Raw genomic sequence first — 25,883 nt, forward strand, 5'->3', positions numbered from 1 at the left:
CCAGATGCTTTATGAGCATTTTTAAAAATCCTTGCACCAGCCACCTGCTCTGGGTGCTGTCATTTTTCTTCATGTTACAAACAAGGAAACAGACAGGTGCAATCCATGACCAGGGTGTTGCAGTCATGAAATGTGGAGATGGGCTTGAGTTCCTCGGTCCTTCTGACGACAGAGGTGACCCTCTCAGCATGCTCCTCTTTGCTCACCCCTTTTAGTTGTTATCCCCAGTTTAAAAAAGAATACATGCTACTTTCAGAACATGTAGACAGAAGAGTATACTGAAAAGTAAAAATTTTCCATATTTTCACTTGCATTTCAGATATTTTTTCATATTTTTATGTACATTGATCTCTTTATCTCTTTTATATAAAATCAGAATATGACCTGTATTTTTATATCCTTCATTTTTTTCTTAGCAAAAATTGGTGAGAATTTTCTAGTGTCATTAAGTATTCTCTGGAACAAGTTTTCAAGGGTTATGTAGTAGCTATTCACTGCCTTGTCTCCAGACAGGTTCTACAGAATTTTTAAATTTGTAATTTTTAAATTCTTTGACAATTTCATACATGTATGTAATGGATTTTGGTCACCCTGCACCTTAGCCCCTCTCATCCCCCACCTCTCTTATTGAAACTTTTTTCTTCACAAGTTCCTCTCCTATTTTCATGTCTCTGTGTGTGTGTGTGTGTGTGTGTGTGAGAGAGAGAGAGAGAGAGAAAATGTGTGTGTGTGTGTGTGTGTGTGTGTGTGTGTGAGAGAGAGAGAGAGAGAGAGAGAGAGAGAGAGAGAGAGAGAGAGAGAGAGAGACCCACTGAGTTTAACTGGTGTTGCTTGCATGAGCATAGATGGTGGGCTATTTATTAGAGCCTGGGCAATTTATCAGTGGCTACACCACTGAAGCAAAAGACACACCCTCCCAAAGCAACCACTAGCTGCCAGTGTTTCTCTACTGAAGAAACACCGAGGTAGATGTCCCTGTCTCTGATTTCCTTGGCTAGCTGGATTGATGGGTGTGAGTCTCAAGACTCTGGTAACACAAGTCCAGATAGTTGTGCAGGAACATGACAGTTTTATTCCCACACTGTTAGCTTTAGAAGTTACCCAGTCTCTGTGAGCTATGTGTGCTAGATACCAGGAATATCAAATGAACTTGCACACTATCACAGAATACTGCATGTGGGGCTCGCTTAGACTGAGAAATTACTTTTAAAGAATGGGGTGTCTACATCCACACAGATTCTTCACTGCTACCCCCTCTTCCACCATACAACACACCCCTGGCATTTTCTTGTCCTTCTCTTCACAGTTGGCAATCTGACAGCTCACACATCCTATGAGATTTCTGCCTGGGCCAAGACAGACCTGGGGGATAGTCCGATGGCATTTGAGCATGTCCTGACCAGAGGTGTTCGCCCACCTGCTCCTAGTCTCAAAGCCAAGGCCATCAACCAGACTGCTGTGGAGTGCACCTGGACTGGCCCCAAGAATGTGGTATGTGGGCAAGCATGGCCAGCCTAGAAGGAACCTGAACCCTGCCCAGGCCTAAGCTGTTGGACAGACATGGGGCCTTCCTTCCTGATGCTTCTTGCTTTCTTATCCCAAACACAGGCCACTCACCTCTCCTGCCAGCTCAGTATTACCTTCTGAAGGGACCTGATGCATCCCTGACCTCACCCTGGTCTAGCCTCAGAGATAAACACCCTGATGTTTGTTGTTGAATAGACCACACATGTAGTTTGCCATATTCCTGTGTTCCTGGTGGACCTGTTGAGAAGTTTTTAATCTAATAGCATCTTTTCTTTCTCATGACTCAAATCAGGATGCTGAGCTAGGGACTGTGGCAAAAAGCCCTGAGCCCTCCTTGGTATTCTCTTTTGCCTTGAAGTAGACTCTACCCACAAGGAGACGTTCCTCTATTAATATGGCCAACTCGGCTCATACCCACTTGCCCCACTGAGCTGTCCTTCAGGGTGCAATCTACAGAACACTGGAGCATCACTCAATTTTAAGGTCTCTAATTACTTGTACATTTGGAGAAACATCCTTGCTATGCTTCATCCTGGCTCACACACTGGTCATACACAGCCCAGCTTCCACAGATGATGGAGCAACTGAGGCCCCATGTGATGGCCCTCACCTGTTCACTGAGCACTCTGGCGGCTCTCATGGTCTTCCTCTTTATCATCTGTGAGGAAACCCTTCTTGTGTCTTGACTCCTATGGCCCTGGGGACTCTTCCCTGTGTCTTGCCTCCCTACCCTATGGCACCATAGACCCTGCTATGATGAGATCACCCTGCCTCTGAGATCCAAACCCCTATTGGGCCCACAGCCCTCCTTATTGAGCCTTGAGGCTTCCTTGTTCCTCTCTTGTTGTCACATTTGTTTTCCCAACGTGGAGTCTCTTAACTCCTCTCGTCTCCCATATCCCCCAGTAACTAACCCTGGAGGACCTCCTTTCCTCTTTCACTGCCCAAGCTCTTCCTTCTCCAGAGCAGAATTATAAGAAGTGGCACTGTTGTCTGGGTCTTGAAAGACCTTTTTGGTATCCCCAGGCAATCTCCTCTGTTCTCACTGCACCTGCAGACCCACAGTCGTCAAGCACCTGGCTTCCTGTACACATATTCAGAAGAGGAAACTCTGATTCTACTTTACCTAGAAACCTTCCTCAGCCTGTACCTTCTTATTATACACTCATTCAGATGCCATTCCTTGCTAGAAGCGTAGTCAAATTCTCACTCCCATGGTTTGAGAGTCCTTCGGCTTCCTACATGGACGCACAAGAGTGAGAACGACAGTGTTAAGAGAAGAATGGAGTCAGTGCTTTACACTTTCCCTCTGATCAAGTGACGCTTGAGGCGCAGCAGTTCAGGGCCTCTACTGCAGCAACACAGTTTCACCCTCAGCAGGACACAAGCCCTACCATCTCCAGCCAGTGGTGTCCGTCTTTAAGGTCACCTTGTGGTTAGATAGGCCTGCTGGAGCCATGATTGGTGTCTGCATCCTAGGCAAGTAGGAAGGCAGGAAGATGGGCTGTCCCTCCATTTTAATGAACCTCCTGGACCTTCCCACAGGGCAATTCTGCTTGCATCTCATTGGCTGAGACCTTGTCACGTGGCTCTCTTTAGCTTCCAGAGAGGTGGGGAATTCAGACTTCTTCCCACCAGGGTTCTAGTAAGAAAGGGAGAGTTGGGAGGTCTGCTGGGCAGGTGGTTCTGCCCCTTCCACATGCTCCTGAGATTCCCACGCTCACTTGTCAGCTCCCACGCCACCCCCACAGCACAGCCACACAACTCCATTTCTGCTGTTTGATTGCAAAATGTCACCCCTTTGGTAAGCCCGCTCTTTGCTCTGATTGGTCATGCAGTCCTCAGTGTAGCATCTGATGCTTCTCATTTGCTCTTGTTACTGAAGGGGTTCCCTTTTATTCCCCACCCATCTTTCCTCAAGTGCAAGCTCTCTGAGAACAGAGTGCCCCCACAGTGCCTGCCCATTTTCAGTGCTCACTATTCACGTGATAAAGGTTGAGGGGAGACTTCTCTGAGTTCATTGGAACCACTTCGAAGGTCTCAAGTTATTAATTTCAAAACACGAGGGCACTGGTCCATGGGCTGATAGGCTTTTCCTTTCGCCGCCAGGTTTATGGCATTTTCTATGCCACCTCCTTCCTTGACCTCTACCGAAACCCCAAGAGCTTGACTACTTCACTGCACAATAAGACAGTCATTGTCAGCAAAGATGAACAGTACTTGTTTCTGGTAAGTTTCTTGTACCGAGGAAACATGAGTTTCTGATCTTAAGCGATGTCTTAACTCCTGGGCTCCTGAACTCAACTCTAGACTTGGAGCTAGGCACCTAGGTTCTTGGCTAAGTGTGTGTGGCAGGAGGAGAGTTCATTTTGTTTGTAAGCATCAAATCAGTTTCCCAAATGCAGCTTGGTGATGGAGGATTGCTGACTTGGCAAATGGGTCACAGATTCAGGTAAAGTTTTGTCTGAACTTACTCCAAGGAATCCAGCCTCTGTACTGTTACACGTGTGTATGCCCAGGTATGTGGGAAAAGATATGTGGACTAGTATTACTTATGATAACAAAAGATTTGATACAACTTAAATCTCTCGAGAAGGAATTGGTTAAATCATCATTATGGCTTATCCATGGAATAGAATATATAAGACAACCTTCCCAAGGAAAGGCAACTCTGGGCCGGACAGGGTGGCACATGCCTTTAATCCCAGCACTCAGGAGGCAGAGGCAGGTGGAGCTCAATGAGTTCAAGGCCATCCTGGTCTACATAGTAAGTTCCAGGCCAGCTGGGGCTACAGGGAGACCCTGTCTCAAGAAAGAGCAAAAAAGGCAATTCTGGATTTAATAATGTGGAAAAGAAATCTCTGAGTTATATTAATGTCAGGAATTTAAAGTATAGTATGTATGCTGTTTTCTCAGTTGTATAAAAGAGATCTAAGAAAGACAGGCTGCACCTTCACATGCATGCATATATGCCATTCACACACATATATGTGTGAATTTGCATACATACATACATACATACATACATACATACATGTCTGTGTTTATATCTATGCCTAGGGCATGTCTGAAAGATGATAAAACCATTTAATAAAAGACAGGATCAATGGCTCAGCAGTTAAGACCACTGGCTGCTCTTGTAGAGGACCCAGGTTCAGTTCCCAGTACTCACATGGAGGCTAACAGCCATCAGTAACTCCAGTTTCAGGGGATCTGATGTCGTCTTCTGGTTTCTGTGGGTACTGCATGCTGGTTGTATACTTTCATACATGCAGGCAGAACATTCATACACATAAAACAAAAATAAATAAAAAAATTTTAAATCAATGTAGCAAATGGTCTGGCTTAGGCAAGGAGCTGTTTTATATTATTTTCATGCTAATCAAACTTTAATTGTGGTCCTATGTCATTATCTTGTTAAAAAGTAGTTTAATGGAAATTGTATGAGCCCACTTGGTATTGTTTTCCTGTGTATGTCCTTGGGCCCTAGGTGCGGGTGTTGATACCTTACCAAGGACCATCTTCTGACTACGTTGTAGTGAAGATGATCCCAGACAGCAGGCTTCCACCCCGTCACCTGCATGCAGTCCAGATAGGCAAAACCTCAGCTGTCATCAAGTGGGAATCTCCATACGACTCTCCTGACCAGGACTTGGTGAGTGGGTGAGGCATGCAGGCAGTCTTGCTTTTTCTTAGCATGCTTTGGATGGGTGGGGTGGAGAGGAAGGGGTCCAATAATGGCACTGGTAACATAGGCCTAGTAGCTGAGCTTAGCAGGCCTTGTTCCCATTTCTATGTGGCTAAAGATAAATCTTCACAGGGACCCCTTCTAAGTTGACCCTCCTCCACTCTTCCAAGCTGCCATATTCCTTTGTCCTTTCTTGGCTTCCCATGTCCTCTTTGTCGACCAGAGGTCAACAAATGAAGGCCTATAGGCCAAATCTAGCCTTTGACTTACTTTATAACTAATATTTAATTGGAACCAAGTCACACCCACCTGCTTACATAATGACCTGTTCCTGCTTTTGTGCTGCAAGCAGCAGAATTAAGTATTTGCGGTGGAGACCCTCTGATCCTCAAAGCCTAAAATATCTACTGTCTGGATCTTTTCAGAGACTTTGTTGTCTCTGGCTAAAAAGAAGGGATGTTGCTCCTAGAAAACATCCCCACTTTCCCTTGCTCTGGACTGCTTTGACCTCTGCCCCTCCATCCTGGCAGTGGTTCACTGTCAGTGCTTGTCTGCAGAAACATCTCTTGGCTCTCAGATTCCTCCTGGTGGTTGACTTTCCTATGCTTCCTACATGTCCTTTTACCGCTATTCTCTCCTGTGTGTGAGAATCAGCCTGGGAGAGGGAAGTAGAGCTGTTTGTGCTTGAGGGCTGGGATGGAGCAACTTCGTCCATAGTCCCCCCAACGGTATCCACAGACTTGCTGTGCTGAAGGGATATTGACTTGTGTATTGGAGCCTAGCTGCTAGTGCGTGATAAATGTGGCTTTCCCTGGAGGGTTTTGGTTTCCTGTTTTCCTTCCTTTTCTTCCCCTTTCTCCCTTTCGTCCCTTCCTTTCTTTCCCTTCTCCATTCCCTGTTCCTTTTCTTCTCTCCCACTCCTCCCTCTCTCTCTCTCTCTCTCTCTCTCTCTCTCTCTCTCTCTCTCTCTCTCTCTCTCTCTCTTTTAATCTAGTTAATACTTGTATACAGATTTCTGGGAATGCAGACTTGTTATAAGGCTAATCCCAAAGGCTTTCTAAAGGACAAAATTCAGACTTGGGGCTCAGATTATTGTTGGGGAGGATCACAGCCACCGCCATACTGTCAGCCCCATACCTGAGTTCCATATCTGTGGATTCAACCAACTGCAGGTGGAAAATACTTGACAAAAGGATTACATCTGTGTGGAACGTGCACAGCTATTTTTTCTTGCCATTATTCCCTGACAATGTGATATGTTGTCTGTTACATGGGATTTACATTCCATGAGCTATTGTCAACGATCTAGAATTGATTTAAAGTACACATGGTGTTGTATTACGTTATATGCAAAAACTGTGCCATTGTATATATGGGATTTAGAATCTACGACCAGTCTCAGAGGCAGTCCCCTACAGATACCCAGAGATGACCATACGTACATCATATCACCTGACATTGACCTACAAAGAGTGGACAAGGCCATATTTATGATATTTCTTTTTTAGTTCTATGCAATCACAGTTAAAGACCTGATAAGAAAGACTGACAGGAGCTACAAAGTAAAATCCCGAAACAGCACTGTGGAGTACACCCTTAACAGGTTGGAGCCTGGTGGAAAATACCATGTCGTTGTCCAACTGGGGAACATGAGCAAAGATTGCAGCATAAAAATTACCACAGGTAAGCAGAGGCAGAGAGAGGCCCTGCCCACAGTACTGCAGACTCTGTCCTTTACTACCCACGCTGTGGCAGAGCGGTGCAGGGATATGGGGGTCCCCTGGGCTATAGAGAAATGGCTGGGAAAAGCACTCTGCCACTGAACTACAGTCTCTCTAAGACTTTTATACTACTGTCTTTTAGTCTTACCATTGCTTGGAAGGAAAGGAGGAATGCCCAAGAGAGTTAAGAAATCCAACTATCTTTTCCATCGAGGCCAAGCATTGACCCTAGGACCTGGATAGCAGTCAGTGGTTCTTTTGGCATTCTGGCATTAGGAATAGAAGGGAGGGAGACCAATAATGAGGCTGTGGACTGGAAGGTTTGTCAGGCTCAGGTTCAGTGAGTGGTGAGTCAGCAGCGAACAGTATCAGCATTTGTAGTAATGGAGGCCCAGCCTTGTTGGGCTGATGGGCCTGGGCCCTGCTCCATGTCCCCCCAGGGCCCTGTGTTCAGCACAACTCCTTATCTCCTCCCTTGCTGTCTTCGCTACCTCTGCCTGCTTGCTGTCTGGTTTTGTCCTTCCTTGAGTCCAAGGGCTATACTTTTAGATACTGTCCAGATTTCATGGTTAAAGGACTGATAACAATGGTAACTAGGATATCTATTAAAGCATTCTGTATTAAGTAGTATATGTGTTTGTTTCTTTGCTAATCCAACCCTTGGAAGCTGTTGTTATTCAACCTCTCTTTAACAGTCAAGAAACAGATTCTGATGTATATGTCCACTAATTGAAACTTGCTTCCTCTTTAATTTCTAGCTTCATTATCAGCACCTGATGCCTTAAAAATCATAACAGAAAATGACCATGTTCTTCTGTTTTGGAAAAGTCTAGCTTTAAAGGAAAAGCAGTTTAATGAAACCAGGGTAAGTACCTCCTACATTCTCAATGACTTTGGAACTCTGATTGAAGAGCTGTTTTGGAGATGAGCTCCTTAACAGCAGGTTGGCATAGACAGTATGAAGAAAGAAGGAACTGTACGGCATGGAAATGAACTTGAGAATTAAAGGACCATTTTCTGTGGGTTCCCTAATTAGTAAAGTGCTTATGCTGACCATTAAGGGTAAGAATCTCTACATACACTAAGCACTTTTCAGTTCTGCTCTTTTCTTCCTTGGAAGGAAGAGGAGTGGGTGGGAGACTCACGATACTTCCTGGAGCTGGGCTGGGCTGAGCATTTGAACCAAGACCCCACCTTTCCTAGACCCTTTGATGGCTAGGCTCTGGCTCTAGTGCTAGGGAGCTGAGCCACATTCTCAACTTGGTGTCTTGTCATTTCCTCCCCAGAAGGAATTGGAAGTGTATGAAGACAGTTGTGACTAATGAACAATATCTTTGTTGCTATGGTGGACCAGTACTCTGTCCATCTGTCCATGGGGAGGTTTGGAAGAAGAGTGAGACCTGAGAGATTTGTTAGAAATGGTGGAATCCTTCTTGAGTTGGAGCTGGCTTGGCCCTTTGACAGCAAAACATTAGACTAGTTGTGTTTCTATGACCCGGCTGTGGCTACCTTGGGGCACAGTATAGGCAAAGAGGCCAAGGGTTCTCCACAGTCACACTGTAATGCCAGAGCCAGATTGAGGTACAATTTGAAAATCCTTACCACCCCGTGAGAATCTTCATAGCTCCCAAGGCTGTGACATCTACCTGGTTGATGTCTTTAATATCACATCTACCCCGGAACAGTTAAACAGTCCAGAGCTATGAGCAGGAAGAGTCACTAGGAACCTGAGGGCAAGGCTGTGGTCCATCACTTCTGTCGCCACCGTGTACAGTAGGCAAGAGTTAGGAACCACATAGAATATAAATTCAATCAAACTTCCGGAAGGCTCTGTGGTAGTGCTTATCAAGAACATTGAAAATAGCTGGGTGTGGTGACACATGCCTTTAATCCCAGCACTCAGGAGGCAGGGGCAGGCAGATGTCTTTGAGATGGAGGCCAGCCTGGTCTGCTTAAGGAGTTCCAGGCCAGCTGAAGCTACAGGGAGACCTGTCTCAACAAAACAAAACCAGACCAAACCAAAATAGAACAACAGAAAGCATTGAAAATATTCACATTTCTTGATCCAGTTATTCATCTAGGACTTTAAGGAAGAAGTGCATAAAAAATTTTTTATGTATTATTTAATGACAGAAAGACAAAGCCTCCTAAATGTTCAACACAAGAAGACTATTGAAAGAAAGCAGTTAGTTGATGTTTGCATACATTTTTTTCTTTGTACTTTTATGTATTTTACAAATTTTCTGCACTGGATCTAACCCAGCTAGTAAGCAATCATTGCTAATTTATGAGAAGAGATATAGGATGCCAGGCAGGAGTTGGGAACGTCCTACTTTCTACTTGGGGAGCCTGTCTGGGGAGCAGAAGCCCAGCTTTAGACTGGGATTACAGGTCAGTGTTCCGTTCCTAGTGGAGGGTGCTGGCAAGGGTACAACATGACCTCCTCCCCTCCTCCTGGCGTGGAGTTGGAGACAGGTCAATGGAGTAGGAACCAGGAGACTGTGATTGTGTGGTGAGCTCAGAGTTTGACACTGGAATGCTGGAGGACAGCAGAGAAGCTGGTCATCAGTCTAATCCCAGCATCCACCAGCATTTTGGGTCTGGCTTGTCACTGTCCTGGCACGATGGTCTGAGACTTCCTGAGGCAGTGTGGGCAGATTGCTTCATACTGTCCTCTAGTGATTAGGGCCTTCAAGCTGCTGAAGTGCTTGGGTGTCAAGGTCAGACTGTTTGACTCTGGAATCAGCTTAGAAAGAACTAGAAAGCAAGGAAGACAGGAAGTGAATGACAGTGATCTCCCAACATTCTATTCTGGGGAGATACCTCTTTCTTTTCTGACTGTAAGTTCCCTGGTCTTGACTGAGCCATTAAAACCATGATGCTCCCCTACTGCAAACTGTTACTGAAGTGTCTAAGTTTTTTTGTGCCATCAATACTGCTGTAGAGAAGCAGCTCCTGAGTATGTGTTGGCTGAAATGGTGAGATAGTGACTTCTTGGGCCTTCCCATTATTTATCTTCAAGCCATGGCCATTGATCTATCTCAGCGGTATTTCTTCTGCTATAAAGACAAATGGAAGGAAGTAGAGACATTTAAACAAACATGAATGTAAATACAAATGTCTAGACGATATCCCAGTAGGTGTACTATACTCATTAAACAGTATACTTGTGATGGCTTCCCCACTATGGCCTGTAGCCTTTCTCGACACAGGGGGTGTGCCTGGTCTACAGCACCAGATGTGTGTTCCACCCCTAGGAGTGGGACTTATCCAATTAGAAATTTGTCAGTTGTACATATGTTACTTGAGCCATCATTGTACTTGCAGGCATTGCTTGGCATGTCCATAGTGTGTAGCACATGGGGTCCATTGTTGAGTAGAATCATAGGGGATCCTTTTTCCCCATCTATCTGCATAGTGCCTTCTGGTACTCTGAAGTCATCGATCCAGTGGCATGGAGTTTTTGGCTTAGTCTCAGCTCTGTCTTTTCTTTTCTTCCCATGCTCACATCACGCAGTGTCTTCAGCAACATGGCCTTACTGACCTTTTTAGTGTACAACTGACATCAGTGGCAATAGCCTTGGTGAGTTGGAGGACCTCTAGGATCTCTCTCTGACCAACAGCTCATAGAGGGGCAACCCACCCCTGGTACTGTAGATTTTCTTAACAGTTCTATAGTTTGGGAGTCTCTATTTTATTTTACCCAACCATAAAACTTCCAGGAATCTTACAGCTATAGCTGGCCTTTGCTTCTTCAGGTATCTTTCAAATGGGTTTCACATCTGTAAAACAGTCCAAGGAAAGTTAACACTATATATTAAGTCAATCATAGACAAGGTCTAACACAGCATGGAAAGGTTTTATCCATTGATATTAACTGTTTTCTCCATAGATCTTTGTTAGGTACCATAGCATGGGTAAGAGGCATTAATTTGGTTAGTTCTTTACTATCTTTAGTTATCCCTTGGGAGTCATTCCACATTCTGGGGATCTTGCATGGAGTCTCTTTGCATTCCTTTATCTTTGATACACTTACAGGTGTTGGCGCCAGTTGCCTGACCCTGCACCAGGCTAAGGAGGCAGGGTCTTCGTGTCCCCAATACACCCATTGGTTTCCTGAGTCAGGCAGGCTCTGGGTCTGCCTCCTGATTGTAGCTATATCTGTCATCCCTCTATTGACCATAGCTGGCTTCTGGGGGAGGTATTGGTGGGAAAAACTACCTCCATCCCTAGTATAACCTTTATCAGGAGAGAAATGCACCTTATTCAATCTTTGGGGAGCCTTAACCACCCTTGGGACAGTTTTTATCCTTTGAATGCCTTTTGTAAACTGTTGTTCTGGTTTTAAAGCCTTTCAGAACCTCCTTAGTACCAAATTTGGTTTGGTATCAATTTTTTCTTTGGGAATTTGAGCTCGACATAAGTCTTGCCTCACTTGCCTTCGAGTAACCCAAACAGACCATTTCTTCTGTCTGGTCTTCTTTATGTCCCTTATAGGGTGTTCTGTTATTCTACAGGCACGTTTTACACATTGGTCAAAGCCACTTAGATCTGCTAAAGCCTTTCTCACTTTACAAAGACCCTGTCCTGTTAAAGGGCTTGGCAAAACCATTACAGTTCCATACCATTCTTGAGGTCCCAATTGAAGTAAGCTTTCTTTTCTATCTCTGGTGAACACAGTCTTATCTGGCCCAGTGAACTGGGCATCATATATTGCTTTTCTCATACCTAGTTCTCTCAGTAATGCCTGTCCCTCCTTTATAGTCCTCCAGCCCCTGATAATCATGTTAGTCTCCCTTGGTGATGACCATGTATCTTTAATGCCTTCCACCAGTCATCCCATTAAGGACTGCTCCCCCCTGCAGTGGCCTAGGTTGAACAGCCTATATCACAAGGACAGATGGGTGGTTATATAACTCAGCGATGAAGCTTCTGAAGGACTTAGACTGACATTATTTGTTCCCGTATCCCACACCCTCCCAAGCCATGTGGAGAGGCCTCCTTGATTGCTTGCTTGTTTTTCCTAGTTTTAACAGTTCCAGTGCTGAGTATTTCCTAGCTACAGTACTGTTAGCTTTCTTTCCTTTCTGTATCAAAGGTTGAATCTGAGGGGCAGCCATAGCCACTTTCATTTTTAGGTCGTTTCCTTTTTCATTTCTGGGTTCTCTTCTTGTGTCCCAGGCTTGTAAAACTTTTTCTAGCTTTTCTGTAACCTTTAACAGATTTTTGTATACCTGCAACTGGGCTATTTCCCCACATTCACAACACAGCTGTGGCCCACGCTTCCGTGTAGCTGACCCCTTTTTAGTTACATATTTTATAACCCATTGTAAGATCCCCATCAGCGCTGTCATTAGCTCCCTAGCTTTTTCCAAACTCCTATGGTTTGTTGTTTCCAGCACCATTCTGCCGGCTGCTCCAGTTTGTCACCTGAGTTCTCTTAGGGTCCCTTGCTCCTGGCGCTGTTAAACAAACCGTATAACACATCTTTATCTGAATTTTTCATAGTTTATATCCTGGGTAGGGGAAATAGAGTAACTTACAAAGGCGAACACCGGCACCCCACACCTGGTGCCCTGTTCCCCTCTGTGGCTCAGTGGCCCGCCATTCCAGATCACTTCCATGCCCTGCCCACAGTCTCCCTTAGCTTTCCCCCATGTCTCATGGGCCCACAGTCTCACCCCAGGTCGGTAAATGCCCCCTCTCACATCCATGCAGGCGAGACACTGGGGTCATTTCTTCCCTGCTGCCCCCGAGATGGTGCCAACACTCCTCCCTCCTGCTAACTCTCTGCAGCCAATTCTCCACAGGTCCATACCTTGAGCTTCTGCTCTGCAGTTTGTATTTGGGCAAAGCTCTGTTTTCTGAATTCAGCATCTCCATGGCATCATGAAAAGAACTAATGAGGGACATAAAGTGCCTTAGCATTTGTGAAAGCCTGCATTCAGGGGCTCCTGTAGGGTCTGAGCCTGTAACAGAAACCACCTGGTTCCTTATTCAACCCTCTGAACGGTCTGGTGTGTGTGTGTATTTGCAGGGCTATGAGATACATATGTTTGACAGTGCTATGAATCTCACCGCTTACCTTGGGAATACTACTGACAATTTCTTTAAAGTGTCCAACTTGAAGATGGGTCATAATTATACCTTCACTGTCCAAGCACGATGCCTCTTTGGCAGCCAGATCTGTGGGGAGCCTGCAGTGCTTTTGTATGACGAGCTGAGCTCAGGTGAGTTGCTGTGTGGCTGCCCTGTCTGTCTCCCGTTATGGGGAAGGAGCAGGGTGTGTGATATGGGCTGATGGTCTTTCTAAAATACATTTCAAATACTCAAAGTCACTTATGTGCCAATTTAGTCAGGTACTGATTCAGTTAACAAATATTTCCTGGCCAGTCATGGTACTGGCACAAGGAGTTGAGGTCACAAGGCACCATACTGAGTGCAAAGTTCAGGAAAGGGAAAGTTTTCTTTAACATTGTATTTGGGAAACACAGTAGATGTATTAATTACTTGTTACTGTGACTACCTGAGAAGAAGCAACTTAAGGGTGGAAGGATTTATTTGGGCTCATGGTTGGAGGAGATGCAGCCCAGCAGGAGTCTGAGGTTGCTGGTTACTGCACCTGCGGTCAGGGAGCAGAAATAGAAGGATGCTGGTGCCCAGCTCACCTTCCCTTTTCCTCCTTTGTTCCATCCAAGCCCCGATCTCCCAGGGATTGTACCATCCTCAATGAAAATGGGTCTTTCCCCCTCAGTATCTCTGAAAGGCTCTCATAGCCATACCCAGAAATACATCTGTCTTTGAAGTGATTCTAAATCTAGTCAGGTTCACAGTGGAGATTAACCATCAGGCTAGATTCACAGGTCTTCGCAGAGCTGTTAATAAGCGGGTACACCCTGTAGGTCTTCACATCAGGAGCTCATCATGTATAGCCCATCCTGTAAGACCAGGACTGGAGTGTGGCCTGGGACACATGAGAATAGAGTATTAGCACTGGGCCACATTAGTGCTTTACAAGGAGTCTGCTCACATTGTGGTAGCTTGGCCAGGATTTCAACAAACATCTTACCACTGGACTTTTTAGTTTCATTTCTTTATAGCTAAGACCTAACCATGGCTGAAGCCCAAGTCTTTGTGTTAGAGGTGAGTTGTTAAGTGCTCTGCATGGTATGCGCCTGCACAATGCTCATTCTCTCAAAGGAAGAAAACTCTTCCACCTCCTTCGGAGGGTCATGGTGTATTTGAGGCTCTGGGAGGGTCCTACGGAAAACAAACAGCAAAACTTTTGGTAACATGCAGCTTCTTTAATAGTGCTCTGTTTTTAAACAAAATTAGTTATTAATCTGTGAAATACACATTGGGAAAATTATCATAAGGACTCTTATCAGCTGCGGAAATCAAGCTCGTCAGAAGCTCACCGTCCTGCCACTCTGTGCTCCAGACAGGAGCTTGCCTTTTTTAATTTGCCACTGCACCATTTAATAGGCTGAAACACATTAAGGTTTTGTTAGAGGTTTGTTTTTGTTTGTTTATTGTTGTTTTTGTTTTTTTCCCCAGTCAGAAAATGAAAGAAATTTAAATATTATAGACATGCATATTGCATTACTAGATTAGACTTACCAGAAATGGCTGCTGTCTGGCCTGTTTTTATGAGCACTTTACATGAATCCCTGGGTAGGTATAGTACTTTCTCTGTGAGACAGGAACTTACCTGTATCATTTCCTCCAAAACCAGGGATCAACCCCAAGGTCTGTGGAGGTCACAGCCAAGGAAATTCCAGTCTGCCTTCTCTGCTAAAACAGTTTCCAAAGCACCAATTTCCTGCCCCAAGTTCAGCTACCCCAAGATTTTAAATGTTGAAAGTCTCTACTTTCAAGATCATGGTTCTAACTCCCAACAGCTCTGGAGTGAGAGGATGGGAAATGGCCCTGCGCTAGAGTGCCAGTGGTACCCATCTGTCAAGAAGCCATCTAAAGCCTTCATTTGTTTAAGATCATCAGAAGGCAGCAACTTAATTTAAATTATAAACACCTAAATGACTTTGTAGAGTGCTTTGAAAAATGTCAAATATATTTTGAAAGATTTTTCTCTTTTTTACCCCTTAAGTTAAAGGGGAAAAAAAAAAAACCTCATAAAACTTCATGAGCTGTTAAGTCAGTATTGTAGTGAGGGAATCTCGTTTATATCACTTAATGGAGCTTCAGGTAATTGTAATTCAGAGTGACTTTGGTGCCAAGTAGGGGAAAATAATTGCAATCTCGTTAATTAGTGGTCTGATTTCACATCCTCTTATGTAAGGCAAGCAAGTGGTCTAATGAAATCAATGTTGATGCCCCAACAAAGGTCTCCCTTCTAAGAGATTATCTAAATAACCAACAAGGCAGTGATTAGGAGTCCAATGTAATTACTGTATTTGCACGTGTAAGGCCCATGGTCTGGAGTCTCAGGGCAAGTACTTGGGAAACATTCAAAATTCATGCATGTGCATAAATGTGTCACACCAGACAGGCAGGCTGGTTGCTGTAGGCCTTGCAAACTCTGGACCTTTTGTTTTGTGGGTGGGGCCTGGAGTTCCCTGGTCTGGTCTCTTCTCCACCCCTCTGGAGGAGGCTCACTGTCTGGGAATTTCGCTCGGCAGGTGGAGATGCAGCAGCGGTCCAGGCTGCCAGGTCTACTGATGTTGCTGCTGTGGTGGTTCCTGTCTTGTTCCTGATCCTGCTGAGCCTGGGTGTGGGGTTTGCTGTCCTGTACACAAAGCATCGCAGGCTGCAGAGCAGCTTCACTGCTTTTGCCAACAGCCACTACAGCTCCAGGCTGGGCTCAGCCATCTTCTCCTCTGGAGATGACCTGGGTAAGTAGCCATGGGCCCCGGGGCAAATGCCACAAAGTCAGTGAGCTGGTCAGGGAAGACTCTGCTCAGCCTTTCAAGAGAGAAGTCAGTCTTTAGTGATTTCACCACCTAGGGCTGTATCAGTGGGAGCCCTCACTTTTTAATTTGCTCTAAATCAAAACACCACCTTCTCTTTAGTCACGTAGTTCAGGCCCAGAACAGAGAACCAGGAGGAGTTTGCTTTGTACAGGAAGGAGTGCTAGGCCCTGGGTTTGAATACTCCCAAAATGTCAGGAAATTCTCGAGCATGCCATCTGACCCCAGTCTGATCCCTCCTCTGAAGAACTTCAGGAGGAAAGTCAAGGTGCCCAGTCAACTTCTGTGGGAGGCCCTTCCGTCTTTCCTCCTTCCATTGCTAGTACAGTTGTGCTTCCTTCTTCTCTGTAGGGATGATACAATAATGGGAAAAAAGGAGATCTTGGGGCTGGGGAGATGGCTCAGCAGTTAAGAGTGCTGGCTGTTCTTGGAGAGGACCCGAGTTCAATTCCTAGCACCCACATGGCAGCTAAGAACCATCCATAACTCCAGTTCCATGGGATCTGATGTTCTCTCTGACCTCTGTGGGCATTGTACCACACAGGCACACTTATATACATGCAGGCAATATGCTCATACACCTAAAATAAAAATAATAAAATATTTTTTTAAAGAGGAAATCTTCTCACCCCTGTAAGAAGTCTTCGCATGCTGCAACTCCTTAAATAAGATAGCTAGTACCAAGATCATGTGATAAAGTGGTTGTGGAAAAGGTTTCCTGAAACTCAAAGTACCAGATGCGAGTTTGCAGGTTTGCTGTTCCTGTAAACTCATAGTTACTTTTCTGTTTATGAAGACACATGTGTTTGCACTCACTAATCATGTTATCAGCTGTGTTCCCTTGTCATCTTAGTTTCCTTTGTTGCTTAATCAGTAAGTACACAGACTACTTTGCGTGAATGGGGATGCCTTCTTTTGGTCTTTGGGATTCTTCATAAATCTCTGAACACCAGTTGACAGGTATCTCAAGTGGACAGCCATTAAGTCCAGGAAGCTATCCTCAAAATTCTTAATTCCTTCAATCTCCTTTTCCTAGGAGCAGTTTAGATTCAAAAGAGAAAGAAGACAGGGATAACTCAACTGGGAGAAGCAACCCACACATTTAGCTGTAGTGATGAGATTCACCTTCCTATTAATTTTACTTCAAACTATTAAAAATTAAGCTTAGTCACCTAGGGATGGGAAAGAAATGGTCTGAGCTTGGCAGAGGGAGGCTAAGCTGAGTTTCAAGACTAGTTACTCTGGTGTTGGTTTAGCTGGGGGTTATGGTACAGCTAGGGGTGGACAAGGCAGTAGCACATGGGTTCAGATAAAACTGTGCTGGAACTCACCAAGGCCTGACTGTTTTGTCTTTAGGGGAAGATGATGAAGATGCTCCTATGATAACTGGATTCTCAGACGATGTCCCCATGGTGATAGCGTGAAAGAGCTTTCCTCATTAGAAACCAAATGGTGTAAATATTTTATTTGATAAAGATAGTTGATGGTTTATTTTAAAAGATGCACTTTGAGTTGCAATATGTTATTTTTATATGGGTCAAAACCACAAAAACAAATTTAAAAAAAAAAAAAGGAAAGAAAGGAATGAATAAACTTTGTAGTATCAACTGTGAACTTGAAGCCAGGTTGATTTTAGTAACCATGTTGCTTTGACCTGACATTGATATCGTCTTACAGGGCTGTGCTTGCTGGGCATGCTTTTAAGTCTGTGAGATCATTTTGGTTCATTAAATTGCATTCTTTTATTTTTCTAAGATACAGAAATGTATTTAATAAAAACTTCGAGAGTGATGGGTGGAATCCATTCTCCTTAAATACTGTTCAGATTTTACATTTTGTTTGGGTTTAGTTTATATGAAAGTGTTTGGGTATCATATGGGGGAAGGGAAAGTTCTTTTCTATTGTTTTGTTAATTTATTGGGACTTTGTATAAGGCTGGCCTTGATTGGCCATCTGAAACTGCATGTGTTAAGATGCCCTTGCCCATCAGGCTGGGAGATGGGGAGCAGAAGCAATCCACTGTCACTCACTTAAGTGTCACAGAAGGGTCTTTCAAGAGAGCACAGGGGCAGTGTGAGAATCTAGTTCAACAGAACTGCACCTGGGAAGCCCTGCAAGCTGTGGTCCCCCTCTTCTAGGACTCAGTGGGTTTTTACTGTACAAGGTGTAGCTCTGGAAGCTACCAAGTGATAACACTGCTTTCTTACACACTGGGATCATTGCTATTGTTTAAAAAAATAATGTGGTTGTGAGAGAAAGTTCTAGATCTGTGCCATGATAATTATACATTGGCAAAAAATAATATGCCATGTCTTCATTTTATTTTCACTTTTTGTTTTTGTTCTTACCACCAAAGACTCTCAAATGTAAAGTTTTATACTGTGGTTGAGTCACTGAATTGCCCTCAAAGTTCATACTGACATATGCAGTCATTCTGAATTCGGTCAGTGCCTTCTTTAGGTTTCCTTCCTTTTCTTCCACCTCCCTCAATGTGTCCCTGCCCAGCTACAGAGAGACTGTTGTATACATTTGTAGAGATGGAGGTGATCTAAGTATGTGACTGCTCTATCTAGTCCACAGGGGACCAACACCAAACTTGTTCCTTTGCTTTCTCTCTGAAACACCTTCTGCCATCTAAATGTAATCTCTGATTGAAAGGTACTTGGTCTCAGCATGGCTTCGCACCCCACCCTTCAGACTTAGTGTTGTAGGCACCAATGTCTAGCATATTGTGACTTGTACTGTATGAAGAACTTCACTGAGAATCCCACCCCCCTGCCCCCCACCCCAGTGGAGAAGCAGCAAGCTCTGGGGATATTTCAAAGTCATGCCTCTGAATATATATGCAAGCTTTGTAAGCCTGTCTTCCCCTTATATGCAATGCAAGAGTTTGGTTTTCTTTAATCAAAAGTATCATTCTTGGGTGGTAATGTAGTCTCATCATACCTAAGCATTGTTTGGAAAGCAAAGTGAGAGCCCGTTAGCTTTTTAGTTTATCTATATCCTAGATGGGAGTACTTTGGCCTGGATATTCAGTGTGCTGTGCTGGAGTTCCTGGCATCAGTGGTGGGAATGGTAACTCTTTTTTGCAACTTACTTTTGTCCTCTTTCCTCTCACTCTCCTTTTCACTTTTTTTTCCAGACTGGAATCTCTTTGGCTTTATCTTGTCTTGCTTTGTTCAGAACTCCTACAGCCCTACCACCTCCACTTTCATGGACTCTTTTAAGTAGCCAAAAGATTAATAGTCTGGTGGGAGGCAAGCCATCTAATCGAACCACTATGAAAGTACATTTTCTTTTTTTCCTGCTAATTTTTTTGGTGGCAGTTGTAGAGGCGCTAAGACATTATTTTCCATTATTCCATAGGAAAGCCTTTTTACAGAGCCTATGGCTCCAGTTGGCAACCTGAGCTGTTGCTGAGCATCCAGGCCCATCTCCAGGGTCCCCTGATGCTGAACCATAGTACTGTACAGATCCACTGCCACCCTTCTCCTCAGAAGATGCACTGTGCTGCTTGAAAACATGCAGCCTTTTAGGGCTAGAGTATTTTATATAAATAGAAGAGCTGAGGTCCTGAAGACTAAGCCAGATAGATGCAGCTATGTGTAAATTGTATATTTTTGTGAACTTTTGAAGCACGCACTCCTGGTTCCCTCTGCTTAGCCTTGTGGATGTTTTGATGTATCTGTGCTTGTCTGAAAGAGTCCAGAGGTTGGAGTGACAATAGGAAATGAAAACCAAGCTATGTGCAGCCTTCAGAGGTGACAGGATAACTCTTTACTGTGACCACTTGGACCCCTGAATGCTTGTTGAGAAAGGGATCTTATACCTCATTAGAGATGCCACGTGGAGAGTTCCTATTGCACAGGGAATGGGATATGCAGAAATACTAGGTACTTAAGTCCCTGTAGACTATGCGGAAACTGAATTTTCTCCTTTCTGTACTGAATAACCCTTGAGCTCCATGGGACACAGGTCCATGTGGATGCAGTGACAGAGTGGAGTTCCTCCGAGGACTCCAGGGAGAGGCCATATCTGAGCCAACCTATTTACAGACAGGTGAGATGCCCCATCATTGCTCAGTGTCTGGCAAGCTGCTGAGGAACTTTGGGTGGAGTGGTTCCTCAGGCTTCACCTCTGATTATATCACTAGGTGTGTTTGTGAGCCTGTAAGGGACACGCACTTGAAAGCTCTCTCATGTACAGAGGACCTGCTAGATTAAACCGTACTCTCCGGTTTAGGAAATATGCCCTTCTGAAGGCACTAGATATTGGAGGGGAGCTAGGGAGAGAAATGGTATATCGACCCCTTAATAGATAAGCACCCTTGTCTCCTTGATGCATCCTGTCATCAGATGCCATTCAATGGTCAGCACATCTAGTAAGACTGTATACCCATGGCCCAAATCCCATCCCATCAGATTGGTTGTTCCCTGTCCTGTGAAGGGGGCTATGGTGAGTTCCTGAGAATTCTCTTCCTTCAGCAGAGAGATGGGGAGGTTGGTCCTCACGGAAGAGATCCAGACATACAACTAAATTGACTACTATCCCCATTGTGACTTAAGGAATCGACTCTTAAAACTCTGTGCAAAGCCTTCACTTGTGTTGGAATTGTATCTTGACATTCCTATGATGTTATTTTCTTAGCTGGAGTGTGTGCTGCCTTTCAGGTACAATTTTTGTGTAATAAAAGCCAGAGCATTAAGTTTATATAGACTACTTTCTATGCAAGACTGAGATGTGGAAGAGATAGCAATGATAAACGCTGTTGGGTACTTGGACAAGAAGTGCATACTCAGATGGAATACCACCACTGAACGTGGTTGAGGGAGGATCAGTTGCATATATGTTTCTGCCCACTCATTTCGAGCAGCCATATTATGAATTAAATCATCAGAGCCAGTGATGACCTAAGACTGGTATTAATTTCATGTGTAATAGCACCAATGGACTGAGCATAAATGCCGAAGTGGAATATTGCCCTCAGATACTCCATATCACTTCTCACTTAAAGACTCTTGTTAAGACTTATTAGAGACTTTAGGCAAAGTCAGAAGTATTTGCAGCAAAATAAAGGCCTGTTCTGCTCTTCTTTAAAGTGAAACACTGTGTACTTGTTTCTCTCCAAAGTAAGATTAGGTATTTATAATTTCAATCGCTTTGGTAGGTTTCCAAGTCACTGATTTCTGCTGAAGATTTTACTATATTGTTGCACAATGTTAAGATAATTTTTTGTCTTGATGTCAACTTTTTTCACTGAATAAAAATTTAACTGAGTCAAAAAACACCACCTATTTGAATATGTACTGTGTGTGTGTTACGTTGTTCTTTCGAGTGCAATAAAGATGGCTAACGCAGTCTCCGAACACCATCTGACTTGTCTCTTTGAAAAGGATGTTTATGTCATAAACGAAAGAACACTAAGACCTCGGATAATTTTGTTATTAAGGAGCTGGTCTCGGATGGTGGAATCTAGGACACAATGTCTTTGTCTTGGCTGATGACTGGGGAGGTGTCATAGCAGGTATTCTGAAGTAAATAGAATGATTCCATAGGGCTGGTGGCTGAAGTAGCTCCCCTAGAGATGTAACTACATTTGGATGAGACAATTCACTAAGAAGGCAATTTTCGAATCTTAGAGAAGAAAGCTCGGCAGTGCGGAAAAGCTGTACCCAGAAGAGCTGCACCCTTTATACGCAGTGAAACCTTACAGAAAACGTTGCCCTTGCCTCTTGAGGACCAACGAGCGACAAGCAGACTGATCAATTGGGATTAGAGGATGTGAAACAGGTGGTGGACACATTTGTTTTCTAAATTGTAACAGTGCTGTTGGCCGGGTTTGCTGCTTTTGTTCAGAAGTTGAGCCAAAACAAGTATTTCCAGTTTCATAGATGAGATTTTTACAAAGGCACAGAAAAAGTATGTTGATTTGTTTAGCGGAAACCAGAGAGTGAATGGCAAACCCAGCTTCAGGTGTAGGTTCCTCTGACTCTACATCTTGTTCAGCATCCCTGTGCCAACAACTTCATGCCATCATTCAGTATTGGGATGAACACACTAAGTCCAACACACTGACCAAGAAGTCCCAAGGGGCACCCTGCCACCTGGGTGAATGTGCCTGGTCATAACCTAGACTTAGGTTTTCAGACTTAGATAACTTGCCATCTAACAACTCTAGTTTATTCATCTCTCATGGTAAACAAACCTTGACCAACCTCATGAGGCTGGCATGCAACATTGTATGTCCACTTAATAACTCACTGTGGAAAACTCTGGTCCCAGAATGTCACGTGACCAGTGTATTCTCCTGTTGTGGGGAGATCTGTCTAGGAAGTCAGTCATAAATAGGTCATGACTTAGTGAACAGGGATGAAGAACAAAAGAAGTTGGAGGGATCTGGGCTATATTAGTGGTTGCCCAGTAAATAAGGAGACAAATGATTGACAGTGTACCAGGAATCCTCTCAACTCAGCACTGTTCAAGCTGCAGCTTCTTCTAGCCAATGCTATTAGGAAGGTCTTGCCAGTGGACTCCAACACTGAAAGTTCAAGTGTGATAGGACTGGGACACTGCCCAGGCCTGCTATCTGACTTTTGTTGTTAAGCCAACTCTTCCCTCTCAAAACACTGTAGCTGGTATTAATGTATCCAGACTGGGTTACAAGAGAAACTTCCTGGCTTGAGAGCCTTTATGAATTTCTACATTATCCAGCCTGCCCTGTATTGCTCTAGAAGTTTAGTTCTGGGAAGACAATTTCTAACTCCTAGGACATAGGTCTATGTACCCCTGTCCCATTCTGACTTCATCATCAGTCAGCTGTGGTCATGTGGTTCCCCTGGCCCACAGCACATTTAAGCCAGGAAGAAATGCTAAAGGCAAGTACCCTGAGAGCAATGGGAGAGGACAGAAGCCTTAGAAGCACTTGACCAGAACATTTTCTTAGAGATAAGGGAACTCCAATCAACATAGCCTGTGGGGCTATTTAGCGATGGACAGACATCTTAAACATCAAGTAACCCATCAGACTAGAATTATGGTTCCCTTCTTTTGGATCTATACTCTGTTAGTCACTATCCTAAGCCATTTATGAAAATATTCTTAATTTTGAAAGTGATCCCTTGATTAGGTATTAATCTTTTCTTTAAAAAGATGATAGGTTTAGAGAGGTTGAGAAGCTTCCCCCAAGCTCTCACATGCAGCAACATGGGAGAGTCCAGACCAGCTAGCTGACTTCCATTCATAAGCCTGTTCTGTTAATTCATGTTATTTTTCCATGTCTGTAAGAATGATTCTACTGTCTGTTTACGGACTTCCACACAGGTAATACATTTTAAAAACATTCCCACTAGAAAAAAATTTAAATTCAGAGACATAAACACACTCAGATTTTCTTGAAAGCTATTCATGTAGAACACAGTATTCCTTCTTGATGTCAGAGCAATGAAGCCTTAACAACATGGTAAATGTTTTTGTAGAGATTTTCATGGTTAGAAAAACAATAGCAGATTCTTTTGTTTGCAGCAACCTGGTGAAATTGTATCGAAACCCTTCGCATTGTGGATAAGGTTTTCAGTGCATATTTTATTCACTGGTGTGCGCACAGTGATATACATCCCAACGTTGTCCAGCAGGGCAGTCATAGTGCTAGGAGGACACCATTAGTGTCCCAGACAAAGGAGGTGGCTGCCCTTATTATCAGGTCCCAACTGGCTTTGATGCTAGCACCCCATTAATTTCTTTAAAAGACTATGTGTAGGGTAACATGAGCCTGAAATGATTCCAGAACAATGATGATTCGCTTTTGAAAATGCTAATGTTCTCATTGTAATGTCACAACCCTACTGAATGCCGTAATGACAACTGGTAACAGTTTGGGAATATTTGTATGAAAACAATGACATTTCATATTTTAAACTTGGCATCAGCAAACTTTGAGGAAGAAAAATAAGGCTCAGATTTACATGTAAATCAGCCTTTTATGAAATTTGCCCTTTGGTTGTGTGCCATTCGGCAAAGCCTTCAGGACTGATCAAACGAAGAGGTTTCATAATTAAGACATTTTTCAATCTCTAGTAAGGGCAGAGCCAATTAGTTATCCAGGGATGGATTTGTTTGGCTGCTGCTAAACTGTCTGGATGTTTGTGCACACGTGTGTTTCTCATAGGCAGCAGATAAAACAACAACAAGCTCTTGGCTTCAGAAGTACTCTGAAGGCTGGAAACTGGACTGCTCCAAAGAATGAGCACACCTTCAAAGGAGGAAATTGTGTCACAGGTGGCGCCAAGGAGTGTGTTTAAGACTGAAAAGCACACCCCTCCAAGGTGGTCTGAAAAATCTTTTGAGCAATGGCATATTGTTACAATAAATACATTAAATATGTCATTGCTATAGGCCAGACACTCTTCCAAGGACATCTTGTTTTAAATGATCACATCCCTTAAAGGGTGTATTAATATTTTTATGCCATAGAGAAGGAATCAGAAGCAAGGAAAGGCTAAGACATTTGCCCACAGTCACATCATCTAGAAAGCAGAAGAGCTGAGGTAAAAAGCCTGGTTCCAGAGTTCCTGTCATTCCTTACTATAAAGCCCCTCCACAAGACCCTTTTGATAGCACAGATTTGGGTGTATACACCAGGAATTTATTCTAACCAGCCAGTTTACCTTTTTAAATAATGCTCTTTTGTGAGAAAAACATTATACAAGGAATTTCTATCCATTATAAAAATTTGGGGAAAATAAAAGCACCAAGAAGAAAATGAGATTTCCTGGTAATCCAACAGCTGGCCACTGGGAACATCTGGCATGTCTCTTTTTATCACTTTGTTCCATAGGAGCAATTACATATGTTTATGGTTCTCTTGTGAATAAGTCTGTGAGGGGCGGTGTACCAAATCTCTGCTGTTTCCCTTAGGTCTTGGTTCAACTAAAAGGCAAGTCCAAATTCAGGTGTTAGAAGCAAGGCCACTTCTTCCCTTTGGTCCCTACAAAAGAGTTTTGAAATAGACTTGCTTTGAAGATCACTGGAACCAAGGAATAGCCACCATGCTGCCAGTCATTGCCTTTCTCCTGTCATTACAGTCAAGTGCTGAGTCATCATCTACCTAAGGGAGCTCGCAGGAGGGTGTCTTTGAGTCACTTTCTTTAGAACTCAGCAAACTTGCACTTGGATTCTCAGAAGACAGGAGGATCAACTAAGAATGCATGGAGAACTTCAGGAATATAAAAAGTCAGACAACATGGGCATAAGCATGGTGGTCACATTCAGCATGTTTACCACTGAAGGAACCAGACTCCCCAACCAGAGAGGTATCTGAACTCCAGGGAAGATAAGAGTCATCTAAAGGTTGCTGGCAGCTGGGTAGAGGGACCCAACTATGGATCTATGCCATGGGATGAGAGGGATGAGGAGTGGGAGAGATGGAAGGGTACTGCCTTCAATTGCCACGACAAAACATTCTGACCAGTACTAACTTGGGAAGGAAAGGGTTTACTCAGCTTACATCTCCTAGGTCACAGTTTATCACTGAAGGAACCCAAGGAAGGAACTCAGAGCAGGAACCTGGAGGCAGTAGCTGGAGCACAGGCCATGGAGGAATGCTGCTTACTGGCTTGCTCCCCTGGCCCATCCTCAGCCTGCTTTCTTACACAATACAGAACAACCTGCCCAGGGGTGACACCACCACAGTGGGCTGGACCCTCCCACATCACTCAAAAATCATGAAAATACCCCCACAGACATGGCCACAGGCCAGTGCAATGGAGGAAATTCCCCAATTGAGGTTCCCTTTACCCAGGTGTATCAAGTTGAAAATTAAAGCTATCCATCACAGGAACTTAGTGTTGGATGGTGAATATGCTTTCCATTTTGACTGCACAGGGACTGTATCAAATGGTTTTCCTATGTGTTACATTGCAGCACAGAGCATATCAGGCCAGAGCCAGAGGGTGTAGTGTGGGAATCCATGTGAATAGACACTGATCCTCCTGTTAGAATCACTTAATGTCTATGGTCCCTAGA

The 25,883-nt window shown here is 44.0% G+C and overlaps 1 protein-coding gene across 1 annotated transcript in view; it reads left to right on the top strand.

Annotated features, from left to right (window-relative positions):
• The window catches only part of Sorl1 (sortilin related receptor 1), a 189,418-nt gene extending 168,189 nt beyond the window's left edge, over positions 1 to 21,229 (top strand). The window contains exons 41-48 of the mRNA XM_008826021.1: positions 1,307 to 1,491; positions 3,637 to 3,756; positions 5,018 to 5,182; positions 6,724 to 6,898; positions 7,695 to 7,801; positions 12,974 to 13,166; positions 15,576 to 15,788; positions 17,220 to 21,229. Coding sequence (XP_008824243.1) covers positions 1,307 to 1,491; positions 3,637 to 3,756; positions 5,018 to 5,182; positions 6,724 to 6,898; positions 7,695 to 7,801; positions 12,974 to 13,166; positions 15,576 to 15,788; positions 17,220 to 17,287 — 1,226 coding nt within the window. The 3' untranslated portion in view covers positions 17,288 to 21,229. The remainder of the gene's footprint in view (positions 1 to 1,306; positions 1,492 to 3,636; positions 3,757 to 5,017; positions 5,183 to 6,723; positions 6,899 to 7,694; positions 7,802 to 12,973; positions 13,167 to 15,575; positions 15,789 to 17,219) is intronic.
• Positions 21,230 to 25,883: the final 4,654 nt, after the last annotated feature.

The sequence above is a fragment of the Nannospalax galili genome, unplaced genomic scaffold (assembly GCF_000622305.1).
Source record: "Nannospalax galili isolate Female #2095 unplaced genomic scaffold, S.galili_v1.0 scaffold229, whole genome shotgun sequence".
NCBI lineage: Eukaryota > Metazoa > Chordata > Mammalia > Rodentia > Spalacidae > Nannospalax > Nannospalax galili.